This window comes from Gallinula chloropus, assembly GCF_964237585.1.
Source record: "Gallinula chloropus genome assembly, chromosome: 15".
Classification (NCBI taxonomy): Eukaryota; Metazoa; Chordata; class Aves; order Gruiformes; family Rallidae; genus Gallinula; species Gallinula chloropus.
Window position 1 is genome coordinate 3,715,865 of NC_140100.1, and position 15,364 is coordinate 3,731,228.

General features: G+C 51.4%; 1 protein-coding gene across 1 annotated transcript in view; it reads left to right on the top strand.

Annotated features, from left to right (window-relative positions):
* PKD1 (polycystin 1, transient receptor potential channel interacting) overlaps nucleotides 1-15,364 on the top strand; it is a gene marked incomplete at both ends in the record, with an annotated part of 90,660 nt that overhangs the window by 51,522 nt on the left and 23,774 nt on the right. Inside the window, 9 exons of the mRNA XM_084271031.1 lie at nucleotides 104-829; nucleotides 1,915-2,046; nucleotides 3,662-3,837; nucleotides 4,263-4,396; nucleotides 4,964-8,586; nucleotides 9,414-9,560; nucleotides 11,767-11,910; nucleotides 13,123-13,402; nucleotides 14,911-15,127. Of these exons, the coding sequence (XP_084127157.1) occupies nucleotides 104-829; nucleotides 1,915-2,046; nucleotides 3,662-3,837; nucleotides 4,263-4,396; nucleotides 4,964-8,586; nucleotides 9,414-9,560; nucleotides 11,767-11,910; nucleotides 13,123-13,402; nucleotides 14,911-15,127 (5,579 nt within the window). The remainder of the gene's footprint in view (nucleotides 1-103; nucleotides 830-1,914; nucleotides 2,047-3,661; nucleotides 3,838-4,262; nucleotides 4,397-4,963; nucleotides 8,587-9,413; nucleotides 9,561-11,766; nucleotides 11,911-13,122; nucleotides 13,403-14,910; nucleotides 15,128-15,364) is intronic.

Genomic DNA, 15,364 nt, shown 5'->3' on the forward strand with positions numbered 1-15,364 from the left:
GTTTCTGTTGGGCAGTAAATCCAGGTGTCTGCCCAGGCAAGGGTTGGGTGCTGGGGGCTCTTAAGCTGAGACATTAATCCAAAAATGTCTCCCCTCTTTGCAGGTTGCCTTCAAACAAGAAAGTGTTTTTGTCAGTGCCAAGGATATCTTCAGTCTCCAGCACAACGCGGGCTTGGGCCTACTCCTCCAGTGCCAGCCAAGTACCACCTCCCCTCACAGAGCCAACTCCTCTGAGTGGGCCCGTGGCCTGTCTGACAGCTCCACCTGGATAAACAGCACTGCTTGTCCTCTGCGAGTTCACTATGCCGAGGAACAGCTGGTCCCAGTGATCAGCCCCCACAATGTGGGGCTGGAGCATCCGGGTCGCTACACAGTCAGAGCCAGCGTGGACAACGGGGTCTTCAGTACCAATCTGTCTTGCAGTTTCTGGGTGGCTTCCCCGGTGTCAGGCCTGCGTGTCATCCACCCCGCCCCTCAAGGCAGCAGGGTCTACCTGCCATCCAACCACACTACCCTGGTGGTCAAGCTTTCCTCGGGGGTGAACGCGACGGGTCGCTGGCTGGGAGACAACCACACTTTCCCCTTCGAGCGGTCCTGCCCAGCGGCTGTCGCGCCGCTGACGGCAGACTGTGCCAGGGAGACCAACGACACCTGGTTTGCCGTGGTCAGCCTGAGCGGCCTCAGGGAGGGGCTGAGCACCCACGTGCTCGTTACGGAGAACGCCGTGAGCTCCCAGAACATCACCATCACAGTGAAAGTGGAGGAGCCCATCCGTGGGCTGCGGGCCACCCCTGACCCTGAGAGCAGAGTCCTGCTAAATACACGAGTGGTGAGTGGCTGCTGCTGTTCGTTCGTCGTGTTTCTAGCCTGTTGCCACTAATGGGGTGTGTTTGGCTCAGGAGGAGGGCTGGGGCGCAGCTCCACGCTGAGGGTGTGGAGCACTGCTTGCTGCTAAGCGTGGGCATCCAGGCTGTGCAGACAGTGCTGCTGCAGGCACACAGGCATGTGGCAGAATGCACCGGTGCTCGCCAGCAGGAGGGCAGCTCAGCTGTACGCTCAGTTTAAATCCCTCAGAGGTAGGGCAGCACCTCCTGAGAGGGGGATACTGGCTCTCCAGTTCCACAGAAACCCCAAGGCATGATGAAAGGGCAGTATTTACCTTCCTTTGCCTTGTCAAGGTAGTTATTCCTTTAGTTGTTTATATTTGCCCTACTAAATCCTTACATCAGATGGCTGAAGCTGTAAAAATGTTTCATCCATCCATCAAAGTCTTGGAGTTACTCTGGTGTTTGCAGTCTTTTTTCTCCCTTAAATCCCCAGTCCCCAGAGCTACAGCCAAGCCCTAGGAACCTGCTCAGTCACTGCCCATCTGTATCTGTGAGATGCTCTGTTCCGTCTCTGGCTGCTTATGGCAGAACCCTGTGCCTGCACTGCCTGGTGGTCTCACCCTTCCTGGCTACCATGGTCTGCTCAGGAGGCACTGTTGGAGTAAGGAAGGAGCCTCCCCTGTCTGGTGCAGGTCAGTTATTTTAGGCTCAGGCTCTGGCTCTGGCACCATCAGTGGATGAGGGGCAGAGACTCAGCTTACAGAAGCAGCTACAGCTGAGTTGTTTCTGCAAAGGTATCACAAAGTTTTTTAGCCATCACAAGAGCAGAGCAGTGGGAGCAGGCAGTACAGGTTCTACTCCATGCTGTACTGTTGATGCATGGAGTCAGGGTCTATATTTATCTATCAACAGCAAACCCACAGATGATCTCACACCTCTGTGTCATGCTCTGAGAGCGCTGCCTTAGAGCGGTGTGATGCCTCCCAGTCTGACACTGCTCCCTCTCCACTTCAGCTGGAGATCTTATGGGAAGTGCTGGACGTGCTTTTTCTCTTGCACTAGTGTAAAATGTTCTCATGCCTTTCAGAGCTACATCCCTGTGATGGAAGCTGGGTCAGATGTGACCTTCCGATGGACGGTAGATGATAAACCATCTTTCACTTTTTACAATGTTGTCTTCAACGTTATCTACCAAAGCCCAGCTGTGTACAAGCTTTCGGTAAGCCAAGGCCTTTCCTGTGATACCATGTCAGTCCTGGGTTTCCATCTCATCCCACAAACTAAACAGGAAAAGCAGCAGGGAGAGGAGAAGGCAGAGTCAAGTTGAGGAGGTTTTCACTGTTCTCCTAACGAGCTCCTCTGCTGTTTCTCACTGAGCTGATCTTGCAGATGCAAATGGCAAGTTTCTTCCTATCCATTCATCACAGCTGACTTTGCTGTCTTCTTCATCTTTGCTGTCTCCTCTTTTCCCTGTGTTCTTCTCTCTGTCCTTACTCCTCTCCAGCAGGAATGAGGCAGGGAGCCCCACTAGCAGGGTGCTGGCCGCTGCTTTGGCAGGCAGGAGATGTGCCTTCAGAGCCAGGCAGAAGCAGGGTTCCAGCATGAGACTTTCATAGGCAGGACAGAGCTTCTGCCACAAGCTCTTCTGGTCTCTGTCCTGTTCTCTCTACTGGTGTGGACTGGAACACTGGGATTTGCCGTGACCCCCGAAGAAAGACAGAACAGAGAGTCTGGTGAAAGGTGTCTGCTGTGGGACAGTTTATCTCTGGCCTGAGCATCCTTCCGTATCATGCCCCATACTGCCATGCAGTCCTGGGCTGCTCCAAGCTCTTTGATCCACTTGCAGGGTAACTGCTGGCTTCCTGGAGAGACACCAGCCCTAGCTCTGAGGACACGCTAGCACTAATCTGCTTGGTGCAGCACTATGCTGAGTAGCACTAATTTGCTGGGTGAAGCATTGTGCTGATGAGCCTGGGTTGCTTTCAATTATGGGACTGACAAGGTGGCATTAGTCTGGGGTCAGCTGGGTTCAGTGTAACAGACCTGCAGAAGCGTAGACACAGACTTACCTGCTGGGGTAAGAGGTCTCTGTTCAGCTGGGTTGGAAGGATCCCTTCTGTCAGCAGCTCAGCTCTCCTGCATGTGAGGAGATGGCAAGATGCTTTGTCGTTAGGTGCCACGTCAGTGTCACATGTCTAGATAATCTTGAGGATCCTGCTCTACTTCTGTCATGCCTCTTCAGTCTCTTCTCTCCCTTTTCTTCCTCTGCCCAACTTTGCTTTCCCTCTCTGTGTCCACTGCATCCCGGGTGCTGGAGCTGCACTTGGTGTGGTTTATGATTCTCTGCCACCCCCACTCTCTGTGCTTGGAGCCTCTCATCTGCCACTGTCCTGTGGAAACTGGGTGACTGTTGCCCTCCCGGATGGCAGTCATCCAGCCAGCATCTGGAGATAGTGTGTGGGGCACATCGGAGCAGGCAAAAGGGTAACTGGCAAGTTCAGAACCAGAGGAGACCCAGGTTGGGTTGAGAAGCAGCTCTTCTCCTTGCTTTCTTGCTGTAGAACCAGTCCTTCCTTGGACTGACTTTAGTGGTGGAGATGTGGTGGTTCCAATAAGAGGTGGCTTCACCAGGTGGGTGACTTCCAGTCTGTGCTGCTTTCCAGTGCTGTTCAGGCCATTGCCTCTGCCTGCCTGTTCCACAGGTGACATTTCTCTCACCTAAGCAGCTCACCTGCCCTGGGGGGGACCTCTCCAGTGAAGTGAAGCCTCACTCAGGAGAGGGCAGCACAGAGAGGTGAACCCAAATGCATTCTTTATCCCCCTGTCCTTCCCAGCTCACCGCTTCCAACCACGTCAGTAACTTTACGGTCAATTACAATGTCACGGTGGAGATGATGAATAAGATGAAGAACCTGACTGTGTTGGGTGTCCTGCCAGTCCTCCCTCAGAACAGCACGGTGGAGCTCACAGCGAGAGTTCAGGTCGATTCAGCTGTGGATGCTGTGTTCCTGTGAGTCCTTTGCAAGTTGTCTGAACTTAGGATCTTACTGTGCACTTACTTGCCACTCTTGCCTGCACCATTTCTCTTCCCAGCTGATATCAAACAGCTCATTTCTCAGCTGCTGTCCAGTTAGCTTGAAATCCCCATGAGTGTGGTGCAGTCACACTGGCTGGGACCTTGTGGATGAAATACTTTCTCTTAAAGGACTGCAACATAGCTTTAATATTGGGCTCCTCCTCTTCTTACCAGGGCTGTACTCTTCTCACAGTGACAGTTCTGCAGCACTGGACAGTTACTGCTTTGATGCTTGGCATTCTGCTCCCTGTGTTTTTTCTGGAAACCCCAGTCCTGAGCCTGAAGGATGACCCTAGGCCAGGCCAGGGGATTTCCAGGACTCTCTCGTGTGGTATAACACAGTTTTCATGTTTCTTCAGGTGGGATTTTGGAGATGGCATCCAGGAGACATACCTGTTCAAACCTCCCTACAACAAGTCCTTCCTTGTTCCTGATCCCAGTGTCCATGAGGTTGTGATTGAGCACAATGTTTCCCACGTTTATCAAGACCCAGGTACACTCAGGGACTGTTCTTTGGGAAAGAAGGGGCTCAGGCATTTTTGTTGTGAGGGGGCTACAAGGCACCTTCCAGGAAAACTATGGCTTCAAAGTCATTACCTTGTTCCTGAACAGACAGACAGAGTGACTGGAAGCCTCCAGGCATTCTCATCCTCTGTAACTGTTTCTAGGACAAGTCTCTCCATGCTGAAAGAAGCAGATCCACTGCACACAGTGATCTTATTGGGCAGTCTCCACAGATAGACAAGTGGCAGGCAGTCTTCCTGCTGATGAGAGGGGGGGTTGGGAATGCAACTGTGGGCAGCGGGAAGGGGATCTCTGTGTGAGCAGAAAGAAAACCAGACTGGCTTCTGACTTGGTGTTTGGTTCTCATATGTGTGGCCTGCTTGTAATCCCTGTTTGTGCTGGAGCGGAGGAGGGAAGCCCAGGGTGTGCACAGTGCAGGAGCAGAGTATCTCCCTGCAGTCCCCCGTCATGCTCCCCACACTGCTGCAGCACTGTGGAAGCTCTTGCACAAGTGTGTCCTCACGCTGGGTCTTTCTTTGCTCTCTTTCCAATGCAGGTGAATATGCCCTGATGGTTCTTGTGTCAAACCAGTTTGAGAATCTCACCCACTTGACCCCAGTTCATGTCCACAGTTACCTGATTGATGTGAAGATGGAAGTAAAGGAGAATGTTTTAGTTGTGAACCGTCCGATCACCTTCAGAGCCAATCCTCTGCCATCTCCTTACGGCGTCATGTACACCTGGGACTTTGGGGACGGGTCCTCGCTGTTCACAGAGAGCCAATCTACAGTGACATACACCTACCCTAGAAGAGGTGTATACAACATCACTGTGACAGCAAACAATACCATAAGCAGTGTGGAGACAGTTGAGTGCTACCAAGTGTTTGAAGAAATAACTGGGCTCCGCGTTTCCACAGAGGAGGCAGCAGAACTGGGAGCATCTGTGACCCTTAATGCTTCAGTGCAGACAGGGGACAGTATCACCTGGGTATTTGATATGGGGGACGGGACAGTGCTGAGGAGCCAGGTGCCAGTGGTAGAACACGTGTACCTAAAGGATGTCAACTGCACTGTGAACGTGACAGCCGTGAATCCTGTGAACTCTGTCTCCCAGACTGTGTCTGTTCGGATATTTGTCCTGGAAGTACTCAAAATAGAGCCTGCTGCTTGCATCCCTGAGCACCCAGATGTGCAGCTCACTGCCTATGTAACAGGGAATCCCGATGAATATGTCTTCGATTGGACCTTTGGAGATGGCTCGTCCAATGTCACCATCAGTGGGGACCCTGTGGTGATGCACAACTTCACCCGGAGCGGGACGTTCCCCCTCTCCCTGACTCTCTCCAGCAGGTTTAACAAGGCTCACTATTTCACCAGTGTCTGTGTGGAGCCAGAGATCGTCAATGTCACCCTTCTCCCTTCCAAGCAGTTTGTGAGGCTTGGTGAAGAGAGCAGCTTCCAGGTCAGTGCTGTGCCTCTCTACCAGTACCGCTACCGCTGGGATTTTGGAAACAATGAGTCCACTAGATCGAGTGGGACTGAAGTGACTTACACCTACAAGAACACAGGGGTCTTTCTCGTCACGGTGACTGTCTCCAATAATGTCTCTTTCAACAATGACACAGCGTTTGTGGAAGTCCAGGAACCAGTTGGGGTAGCAAAGATTGAGTATAACGGGACAAACGTATTGGAGCTGAACCAGATCTACCTGTTCTCTGCCAGCATGAATGGAACCAAAGTGAGTTACTGCTGGGACTTTGGAGATGGCACAACCCAGCCTGGGCAAATCGCCGCCCACTCCTACAACACCACGGGCCATTACACTATTAGTGTGGTGGGCAGAAATGATGTGAGCTCTAATCAGACCATCATAGACGTCACAGTGAAACGAAGGCTCCACGGGCTGACCATCAATGCCAGCAGGACAGTGGTGCCATTGAATGGTTCAGTGAGTTTTGTAGCCACGCTTGTGGCTGGCAGTGCCATCCGCTACTCGTGGATCCTCTGTGACCGGTGCACTCCTATCCAAGGCTCCTCCACAATTTCCTACACCTTCCGGTCCGTGGGCACATTCAACGTCATTGTGACAGCAGAGAACAAGATCAGCTCGTTGCAGGACAGCATCTACGTCTACGTCCTGGAGCAGATCGAAGGCCTGCAGGTGGCTAGCAGTGACCTGGTGGAGGACATGTATTTCCCAACTAATAAAACTCTCCATTTGCACGCAGTGGTGAGAGAGGGAACAAACATCTCTTACAGCTGGGTAGCCCAAAGGGATGGCAGTGTGGTGCAGACCTTCAATGGGAAAACCTTCTCCCTGAGCGTCCTGGAAGCTGGAAACTACACTGTCTCTCTGAAAGCCACTAATATGCTGGGATGTGCCACTGCTAACAGGACACTGGAGTTTGTTGAAAGCATCGGTCTTTTAAAGCCTTATGCCTTCCCCAACCCAGTTGCTATTAATGCTTCTGTTAACATAAGTACCACCATAACCAGTGGCACTGGTATCACGTATGTTTGGTACCTTGAAGACGGCTTCTCTCCTGTTACCTCAGAACCCTTTATTATACACTCCTTCCAAAGCCCTGGAGTGATAGAGGTCATCATTGGAGCAGAAAATAAACTGGATTCAACCAATGCAACAATTTATATCTATGTGGAGGAGGTCATAGAGGGGCTGAGTATAGGGACTGCAGAACTGGACTGTAGATACGTCTCATCAGGCTCCACGGTGGTCTTTGAGGCAGAGTTGCAGAAAGGTACAGAAGTAACCTGGCTTTGGGAGGTGCCAAATGGCACATTGACTGGCCGGTCTGTGCCAGTCCTGTTCCCCACAGCAGGGTTTTATACAGTCTACCTGAATGCATCAAATGACATCAGCTGGGCTGTGGCCAGCAGGAATATCTCAGTGCTGGACAGGATTCAAGGACTGGAAGTTCTTGCCAGCAAGAAGGTGGTGGAGCCAGGGGAACAGGTCACCTTTGTGATCAGGATGCTGTCTGGTACCTCTGTGAGTTATTTGGTGAGCATAAGTGGAGACTACTCTGTGGTGCTCAATGGGTCCAAGTACACCCATGAGTTCACCAAGAGTGGCGATTATTTGGTGACTGTGACAGTGCAGAACCAAATCAGCATCGCACATGCCCAAGTGCTCATCTCTGTGCTGGAGGCCATCCGTGATGTCAGGCTCCTGAACTGCTGTGAGGAAGGCATACCCACGGGCACAGAGAAGACCTTCAGTGCCCAGGTGGGGAGTGGCTCCCGTGTGTCATTCTTCTGGCAGTTCTCCCTGTGGAAAGAGCAAGGTCGATCGGTGGTCGCTGTAGCAGGAGAGAGTGTTTCCTACACTCCAGAAGCTGCAGGGCTGCTTGAGATTCACCTCATTGCCTACAATGACTTGGGACCTGTCAATGTCACCAGAACCATCCAGGTCCAAGACCCAATAGTCCAAGTCTACCTCACTGCCTCCAATGCCTTTGTCAACAGGACAGCATTGTTTGAAGCAGCAGTGGTGCCCAGCAGCAGGAGTGTTGAGTTCTTGTGGACGTTTGGGGATGGCTCTTCCACTCAAATGACCAGAGTTGCAGCAGCCAACTATTCTTACCTGAGCCCTGGGGATTACTTAGTGGAGGTGAATGCCACCAATCTCATCAGCTTCTTCATAGCCCACCTCACTGTCACTGTCAAAGTCCTGGAGTGTGAGGAGCCAGAGGTGGAGTTAGCCTTGCCCCCTCAGGTAGTTATGAAGCGGTCCCAGAGGAACTACCTAGAGGCACAGATTGACCTCCGAGGCTGCATCAAATACCAGACAGAGCACCTGTGGGAGATCTACCGAGCTCCCAGCTGCATGAACTTGGATGACTCCAGCAGGATCCGTCTGCCAAATGTTGATGTGAACAGGCCCCAGCTAGTTATACCGAAGCTTGCCCTGGAAGTTGGGAACTATTGCTTCATCTTCATTGTCTCCTTTGGAGATACCCCGCTGTCCAAAAGCATCTTTGCCAATGTAACTGTGATACCAAGTAAGCTGGTCCCAATCATTGATGGGGGGTCATACCGTGTATGGTCCAACACTCAGGACTTAATCTTGGATGGGGAGAAATCCTACGATCCAAACCTGGATGATGGGGAACAGACTCCACTATTATACGACTGGTCTTGTACGTTCTCCTCCAAGGTAAGAGCACAGCCAGAGACGGTGATCCTTTGGGATCTCCGCTACAAACATGGGCCTGGGTTGAAATGGTGTTGCCAGATGCTTTTGTGAGCATCTTTAACAAAGCTGCTCTGGGAGGGTTGCTGAGGCCTTCACATTGCTGCTTCCCTTGTGCTTGGCCTCTGGCTCACAGGTTCAGCGTAGCTGCTCCCAGAGCCTGAAGGAATTACAGAGCTGCTGATGGCAGTCTCAGGGGCTGAGGGCTCTGGTCCTCTCCCGTTAACAGTTAAATATCTCTTAATTTCATCAGGGGCCAAAATTAGACATAAGTCAACACAAGCCATGGTCACTGTGGTCACAAGAAGGTCACCGTCCTCACACACTGAAGTGATGAAAGGACAAGGGAGAACTGCCCTTCGGATTCTTATGGGGGATATTGGGAGTATTTTGTGATGGAATTTGGGATTCTTTCACTTGTAAAAAGTTGTTGTTTTCTGTATTTACCTCAAAATAGAAAAATGTGTAGCGTGTGTCAATTAGACTTTTGAATTTCATGTGAGCTTTTTATATCGTTTGGTAACGTTAATGAAGAATTAATTGCTATAAAGTGAGAATTTGAAGCTCAGAAATACAGGAGTGTTACAAGTACTGCTTACTAACCTGAAGAATAGGATAATGTGCTTTATTGTCCACACTTCTGTCCGTTTCTCCCACCTGAGCGGTGGTACAGTGGGACAGTGTGATCTGTAGCAGGGACCTTGTGTGGACCTGAATGTTTTGGCTGTGGACTAACCCGATATACACCCGTACCAAGGAGGGTTTGAAAGTTCTTTTCTCCTTGCAAGCAGAGCCCGGCTGCAGGGTGCTCTCTGAATTTCAGTGCCAAGGAAGGAATTGTCACAATTTCCAAAGCTGTATTAGAACCAGATGTGGAGTATACGTTCGACCTCACCGTCAGGAAGGAGGGTATGAGTCCTGAGGCAACAAATCAAACCGTACGTACCGCAGACAGCTGTCGCTTTCTCTGTCCTTGTGTGCCTGTTGCTGGATAGAGCCGAGCTGGAAGTCCCTGGCCCTTATTTCTAAGGATGTTTCTAGAGGAGGGTGCTGCTGGCTCAGGGCTGTGCCCAGCCGTGGGTGACTCCCCAGGCTGCGTCACCTGGCCCCATCTGTGAGCTGGTGCCAGTTCAGCGGGGGCTGTGGGAATACTGCTGCCCGCACCAGCCAGCAAGGGAAAGCAAGGGAAGCGAATTTCAGGGCATCACTGAGGCTCCATAACTGATTCTGTCCAAGTCATTGGCAGGAACAGACTTTTTGCTTGTCTTGCCAAGTCCTTTTAGCTTCTTCCTTCCTTTGGACCTTGCGTTAGTCCCTCTGTGTGCAGAGGCTGCATTAGTGACCCAGCCTTGGACAGTACTGGCCACCATTCCTAGAACTGGGAGTCTGCCACCCCCGAGCTGCCATAGGGGGACAGCAAAGGAGCCCATGTCAGTAGCTCTCCCACCAGTATGAGCAGTCCTGTGCTCTTCACATGCCACAGCACCAGGCTCTCCCCTAATGTTTGCCCAGAGAGAGCTTCCTAAGAGCTGGAACTTCATTTTACTGTCGACAGTTCCTCTACTCTCTACTCCTGAGTATTTCAAGAGAGGATTTTTTAAAGTGCACGTTGTTTATGTCCCATTAAGCCTAACGCTGAGTGCGTCTGCAGTCAGACAGCAGTTATGGTTTATGTCAGAAACATTCATCGCGGTGCATTTGGCAATTGGGGGATGTAGTTATTCTGAAAGTGGAAACTCTTACTGCCTGGGTTTTGAACCAAAGCTGGAGGATGAAAACTAAAAAAAAGGAAAAAAAAATGAAATTGATAGTCTTTCAAGGACATTCTGTACTATCTGGTTTCCTGCATGAGCTCAAAACAATGATTCCAGTGTCGCAGGAAATTTGCAAACACTGGAGGAATGAATGAAGCGTCGGCGCGCTCCGGCTTAGCGCTCTGGAGTATTTATCCTCTCTTAAATGTCTGCCATGTTAAACAATGTCTTCCTTACTGCCTGTCTTTGAATTCAGAATATTCGTTATGGCAGGGCAGAGTGCTGGACAGACCTGTTTGTGAGGGGATTAAAGGAATAGAGACAAAGTACAGGGGTCAGGGCTCAGTACCTGTTGTGTCTGAGCCACCAGCTCTCCTCTCTCGGAGTGCTTTGCCAGGGAGGTGTGGTAGACATCTTGAGGTGAAAGCTGAATGTCTGGAATCCTGTGCTGCTCTCTGGCCAGGCTCTTCCAGGCTGCAGAGCAGAACATGTCTGGTGCACAGCAGGAGCTGTGCTTTCTGGCTGTTGTTATCTTTGGTCCGGCCTCAGGGACAGGGTAGTGTCAGAAATGGTGATGGTTCTGCAAGGGCAGTGTGCCCGAGGGTCGGGTCCTGGCATATGAGTCTAGTCCAGGTTCTCTAGATCAGAGCATGAGGGGGACAGCAGGACCAGGCTCTCAGGCTCACCCCAAGCCCTCTGTAAACATCTCCCATTTAGCAACCTTCTGAGTGGAGGGCAGGGACCCGCAGCCTCACACTCCTGTGTCCACGGCAGATCTGCTGTGACCCCATCAGGTCAGGTGCTCCACAGCTTCAGAGGCAGGATCAAGAGTTTGGCCCACAGAAAGCAAAGGAGAGCTGCAGCTGCTTCCTGGGTTTGGTGCTCACCAGGTGTTTGGTCTGTGCTGTAAAGGAGGCTTTCCTCCTCCCAGTTAGACTTCTCTTTTCCAAACTCTCTACACAGGTCCCATTTTTGTTGGGCTAACAGCTGCCCTGAGATGGTCAGTACAGCAAAATCCTCCAGTTAGCATCATGCCCAGGCAGGACCTGCTGGGAATTCAGCACAGAACACCAGAGGGGCATTTGGAAAACGATATGTGTTGTTTCAAAGTGTAAATAAAGTAAATCCAGAATGATCAGCCCAGCTTGGCATTGGGTGGCTCTTGAAAATCAGTGCCAGCAGAACTCACTGTGGCCAGTGTAAGAGAAATGATGTAGCATAAGGCTGACATAAAATCCTTTGGAAATCCCATTGTACTTTTTCCTTAGCACAGACTGGGCTGGTGTAGAGCAGTTCCTCCTTGTAGAACCAAATGCTGGGATGTCTGCTTCCCTGTTTGATGCCTGTATTTTTGTATCAGATCTTCTGATGGAGCTTCTTGCTTCCCTAGGTGTTCATCAAAAGGGGAGGCGTCCCTATTGTGTCCCTGGAGTGTGTTTCCTGCAAGGCTCAGTCTGTCTATGAAGTTAGCAAGAGCTCCTACGTCTACCTGGAGGGGAGCTGCCAGAACTGTCACAACGACTCCAAGCTTGGGGTAAAGTCATCGCCAACAGGGGTGTTCACCTTTGGTGGACTTGAGGGGGAAGGGAAGTCAGAGAGGACAGAGCTGGAAAGAGCTGTGTGAGAAATCAAGTCCTGGACCTAAACTGCCAGAGGCAAGGAGGAGAATCAGTCTCTGACTGTAAATGCAGTGGCAGTCTGGGTCTGGCTGAGGGAATGAAGAAGACTGGCTCATACTGGTGTCTTCATCACAGCCCCTGGAGCTGGCTGCAGGACTGGCTTGCAGAGTTTGAAATTTAAAACAGGCCCTGCTCAGAGCTTGCCTGGTGTGTTGTGAGGCTCCTGCAAGCTGTGTCATGTCCATGGCTAGGAGAGCCTGAGAGGCAGGTTCCCTGTGTCCAGTAACCAGTGGACTGTGGGGGAGATGTCCCTTTGCCCTGGGTTGTGCCTGCAGGCTGTGGGACACATGGTCTGTCAATCCTTCATCAGTGTCTTGACCTGCCCAAGGGCAAATCCGTGCTGGGTTGTTTTCAAGCCAAGCCCATGAGTGACCAGCTCTTTTTACACAAAAGCCACTTTTTTCTTAGAAAAGGTCTGTAAGGTGTTTTCGGCAGTTTGCCCATTATTCTGGTGGCTCAAGCAGAGATTGTTCAGTCTCTTCTGATCCCTCGAGTCCCTCATGCCCTCCTCTGATGACAGGTAACTGCCACACAGCATCTCTGCAACCTGTTGAGTGAAGGAGGTCTGAGAAGTGGGAGTCCTGTTGTGAGAGTTAGTCTGTATTGCCCCCAGCAAGCCCAGCATGTGCTTGCATGGCAGTTTCTGGCTGGGTGTCTCACTGTTCCTCTTGTTACTGCAGTTGTCCGTTTGTGCTATTAACAGTAACCATCCAGGACACGTTGAGCTTGAAGCATATAAAACATGGTATCCCATGGAGACTCCATCAGTACTTAATTTGTTTCCTGTGTTTTGTATTCTGTATTATGAAATACTCTGTCGGAGGGTGATGTAATCCCAGAGACTCAAGTAGATCTCACAGTGGAAATATTCCCACCAGACATTTTGGAAAGGTTCCAGTTCTTGTTGCTCTAGCACACAAGACTAAAGCTGAATTATCAACTGCAAATTTGGCAGATGCTCCCAGTAGAAATCTGTTACTTTTTATAAGAGACTCGATCTGAAAACAAGGACATAACTTCAGATTTAAACAAAACCTCTCCTGTCTTTCCCTTCTTCATCCCTGTAGAGATGGGCAGCACACAGCTTTAAAAACAAGTCTCTCATCCTGGACAAAAAAACTACCTCCACTGGCGACACAGGAATGAACCTGGTCTTGAGGCAAGGGGCACTGAAGGATGGGGAGGGATATACATTTACCCTTCACATCACAGACCTCACAACAGGGGAGGAAGGATTCGCCTCCATCGATCTGCTCCCAAACCAGCCGCCCGTGGGAGGATCCTGCCACCTCTCTCCCAAAGGACCACTCAGGGCTCTGATGACAAAGGTGCACTTTGAATGTGCAGGTGAGAATGTATGGACAGAGAGGCACTTCCCAGCCCTCTCTGCTCCTCAAAGCAGCAAAGGTTTCTCCTTACCAGCTGCCCTTCCTCCCACAGATGTGTTCTTTACCCCAAGCTCCTACCCCAGGACACTGTTGGCCAGCACTGAGTTCAGAAGTGGATCTTTCCATTTCTGTTCCCCAGGGCTTGGGCCATGAGCAGCTTTGTGTGCCCAAATTATGGAGCTCTCACATTCATGGTAGCTCTCAGGCACTTATTTTTGAATCCTAACTCATGGAATTGAGTGCTGATATCCAGGCCAGGCAGAAGAAACTGGTATTTCTGTGCAGGAAACTAAAAAAAAAAAAACCAAGATGCCCAAAAATGAGTCACACATATGTGGGAAGAGTCAAAAGACACAGTGCTGGGGCCGGCTCTGCCATGTGGGCTGGATGTTCCTGGCGTCAGTTACCTTCTCAACCAGCTGCAGAGACAGCAACAATGAGCCTAGCTTTGGAAAAGTGGCCTGGCTGACATCCTGTAGCCTTGGGCCAAGGACTAAGTGCCTCTGAAAACCATATTTCCCCAAATGATTAGTGTTGGAGATTAATGCTGTCTGTGCACAAATGCCGGGAAGCCACGCTGCAGAGGAGATGATGGATTCTGCTGCTTCTTGGTGGGGGGGGCTGGTCACCAAAGCCCAGCTGAAGTTGGGGGAGAAGCAGTACGGTCAGCACGGTGTGGCTGTAACTTCGGTGTATTTTGAGCTAGCCAGAATAATGATGAAATCAGTGCTTCTTTGCAGTGGTGGGAACTGTAGCTCCTAGTGATTGTTTTTCAGCTGAAGTGAAGCACAAGGGTTACAGACTCGCTGGTCCATGTCCAGGGCAGCGAGCCCTGGCAGAGCCAGCACCTTTACTGGTGCTCACTGGCAAATGCGCAGTGAATTTCCCAATCACCCACCTCCCACAAGACTCCCCATAATTCCTGGGGGCTCCAAGGAAACCTTTGTGCAGTTTTTATCCTAGGCTTAGTTGCTCCTGAGATGTTGAACTGCCTGAGGGCTGTGCTGAGTCAGGTTTTGCAGGGCTGTGCTGAGTCAGGTGTTGCAGGGCTTGCATGGAAGCCGTGACCTTGAGCCAGTGCTGTTCCCAGCCCCAGCAGAGTTATTCCCATTTTTATTTTGCTCCTGAGCTCTTCACAGACCCTTTTAGATGTTGTAGGACCCAGACACCTAGACAGAAACTCAGAAACATGAGAAAAATTCCAAGAGGCTCAGAGCTCTACATTGCAGGCCCTGGGGACATCCCTGCAGCACAGTCCTTAAGCTGTGATGCCCATCCCCTAATGATGCCCGTCCCTCTTCCAGGGCATGGTGACCCCATTCTGGGGACAGCAGTCAGGAGAGAGGGAGGGGAAGGGGCACTGCCAGGCAGCATCAGCTCGGATAGCCAGGCTGGGCTTGGGGATGGTGTCTGCAGCCCCACTGTGCCCTTGCCCCCTCAGACTCCCTGTCTGGGTGTGTTTTGCAGGCTGGCGTGACACGGAGGATGCGGAGGGGCCGCTGGTGTACATCCTCCTGGCGTCCCGCCGCAGGGCCGGGCACTACGATGAGTTCTGTGTGTACAAGGGCAGCCGTGCCGAGCACAGCGCCTTCCTGCCCCCCGGCTTCCACGAGAGCGGCTTCCAGGTGCACGTGTCAGTCCTTGTGCAGGACCAGCTGGGAGCGACCGTGGTGGCCGTTAACCGGTAAGATGCCAGCGTCCAGCCTCCGCTTCTGAACTGCGCTCTTACAGCTCGATCCCTGGGTCCCTGTCCTAAAGGGCTTTGCAGATCCTGGGTGAAACGCTTTGCCTCCTGGAAGAAGCTGCTGGCAGGAGGGTGAGGGGAGGCTCAGCAGAGGTGCACTGCAAACGATTCCAGTCTTAGAGGATCATTGCTCAAGGTGGGGGGGACTTTCTCCAAAGTTACTGCTTTCCTGACCAC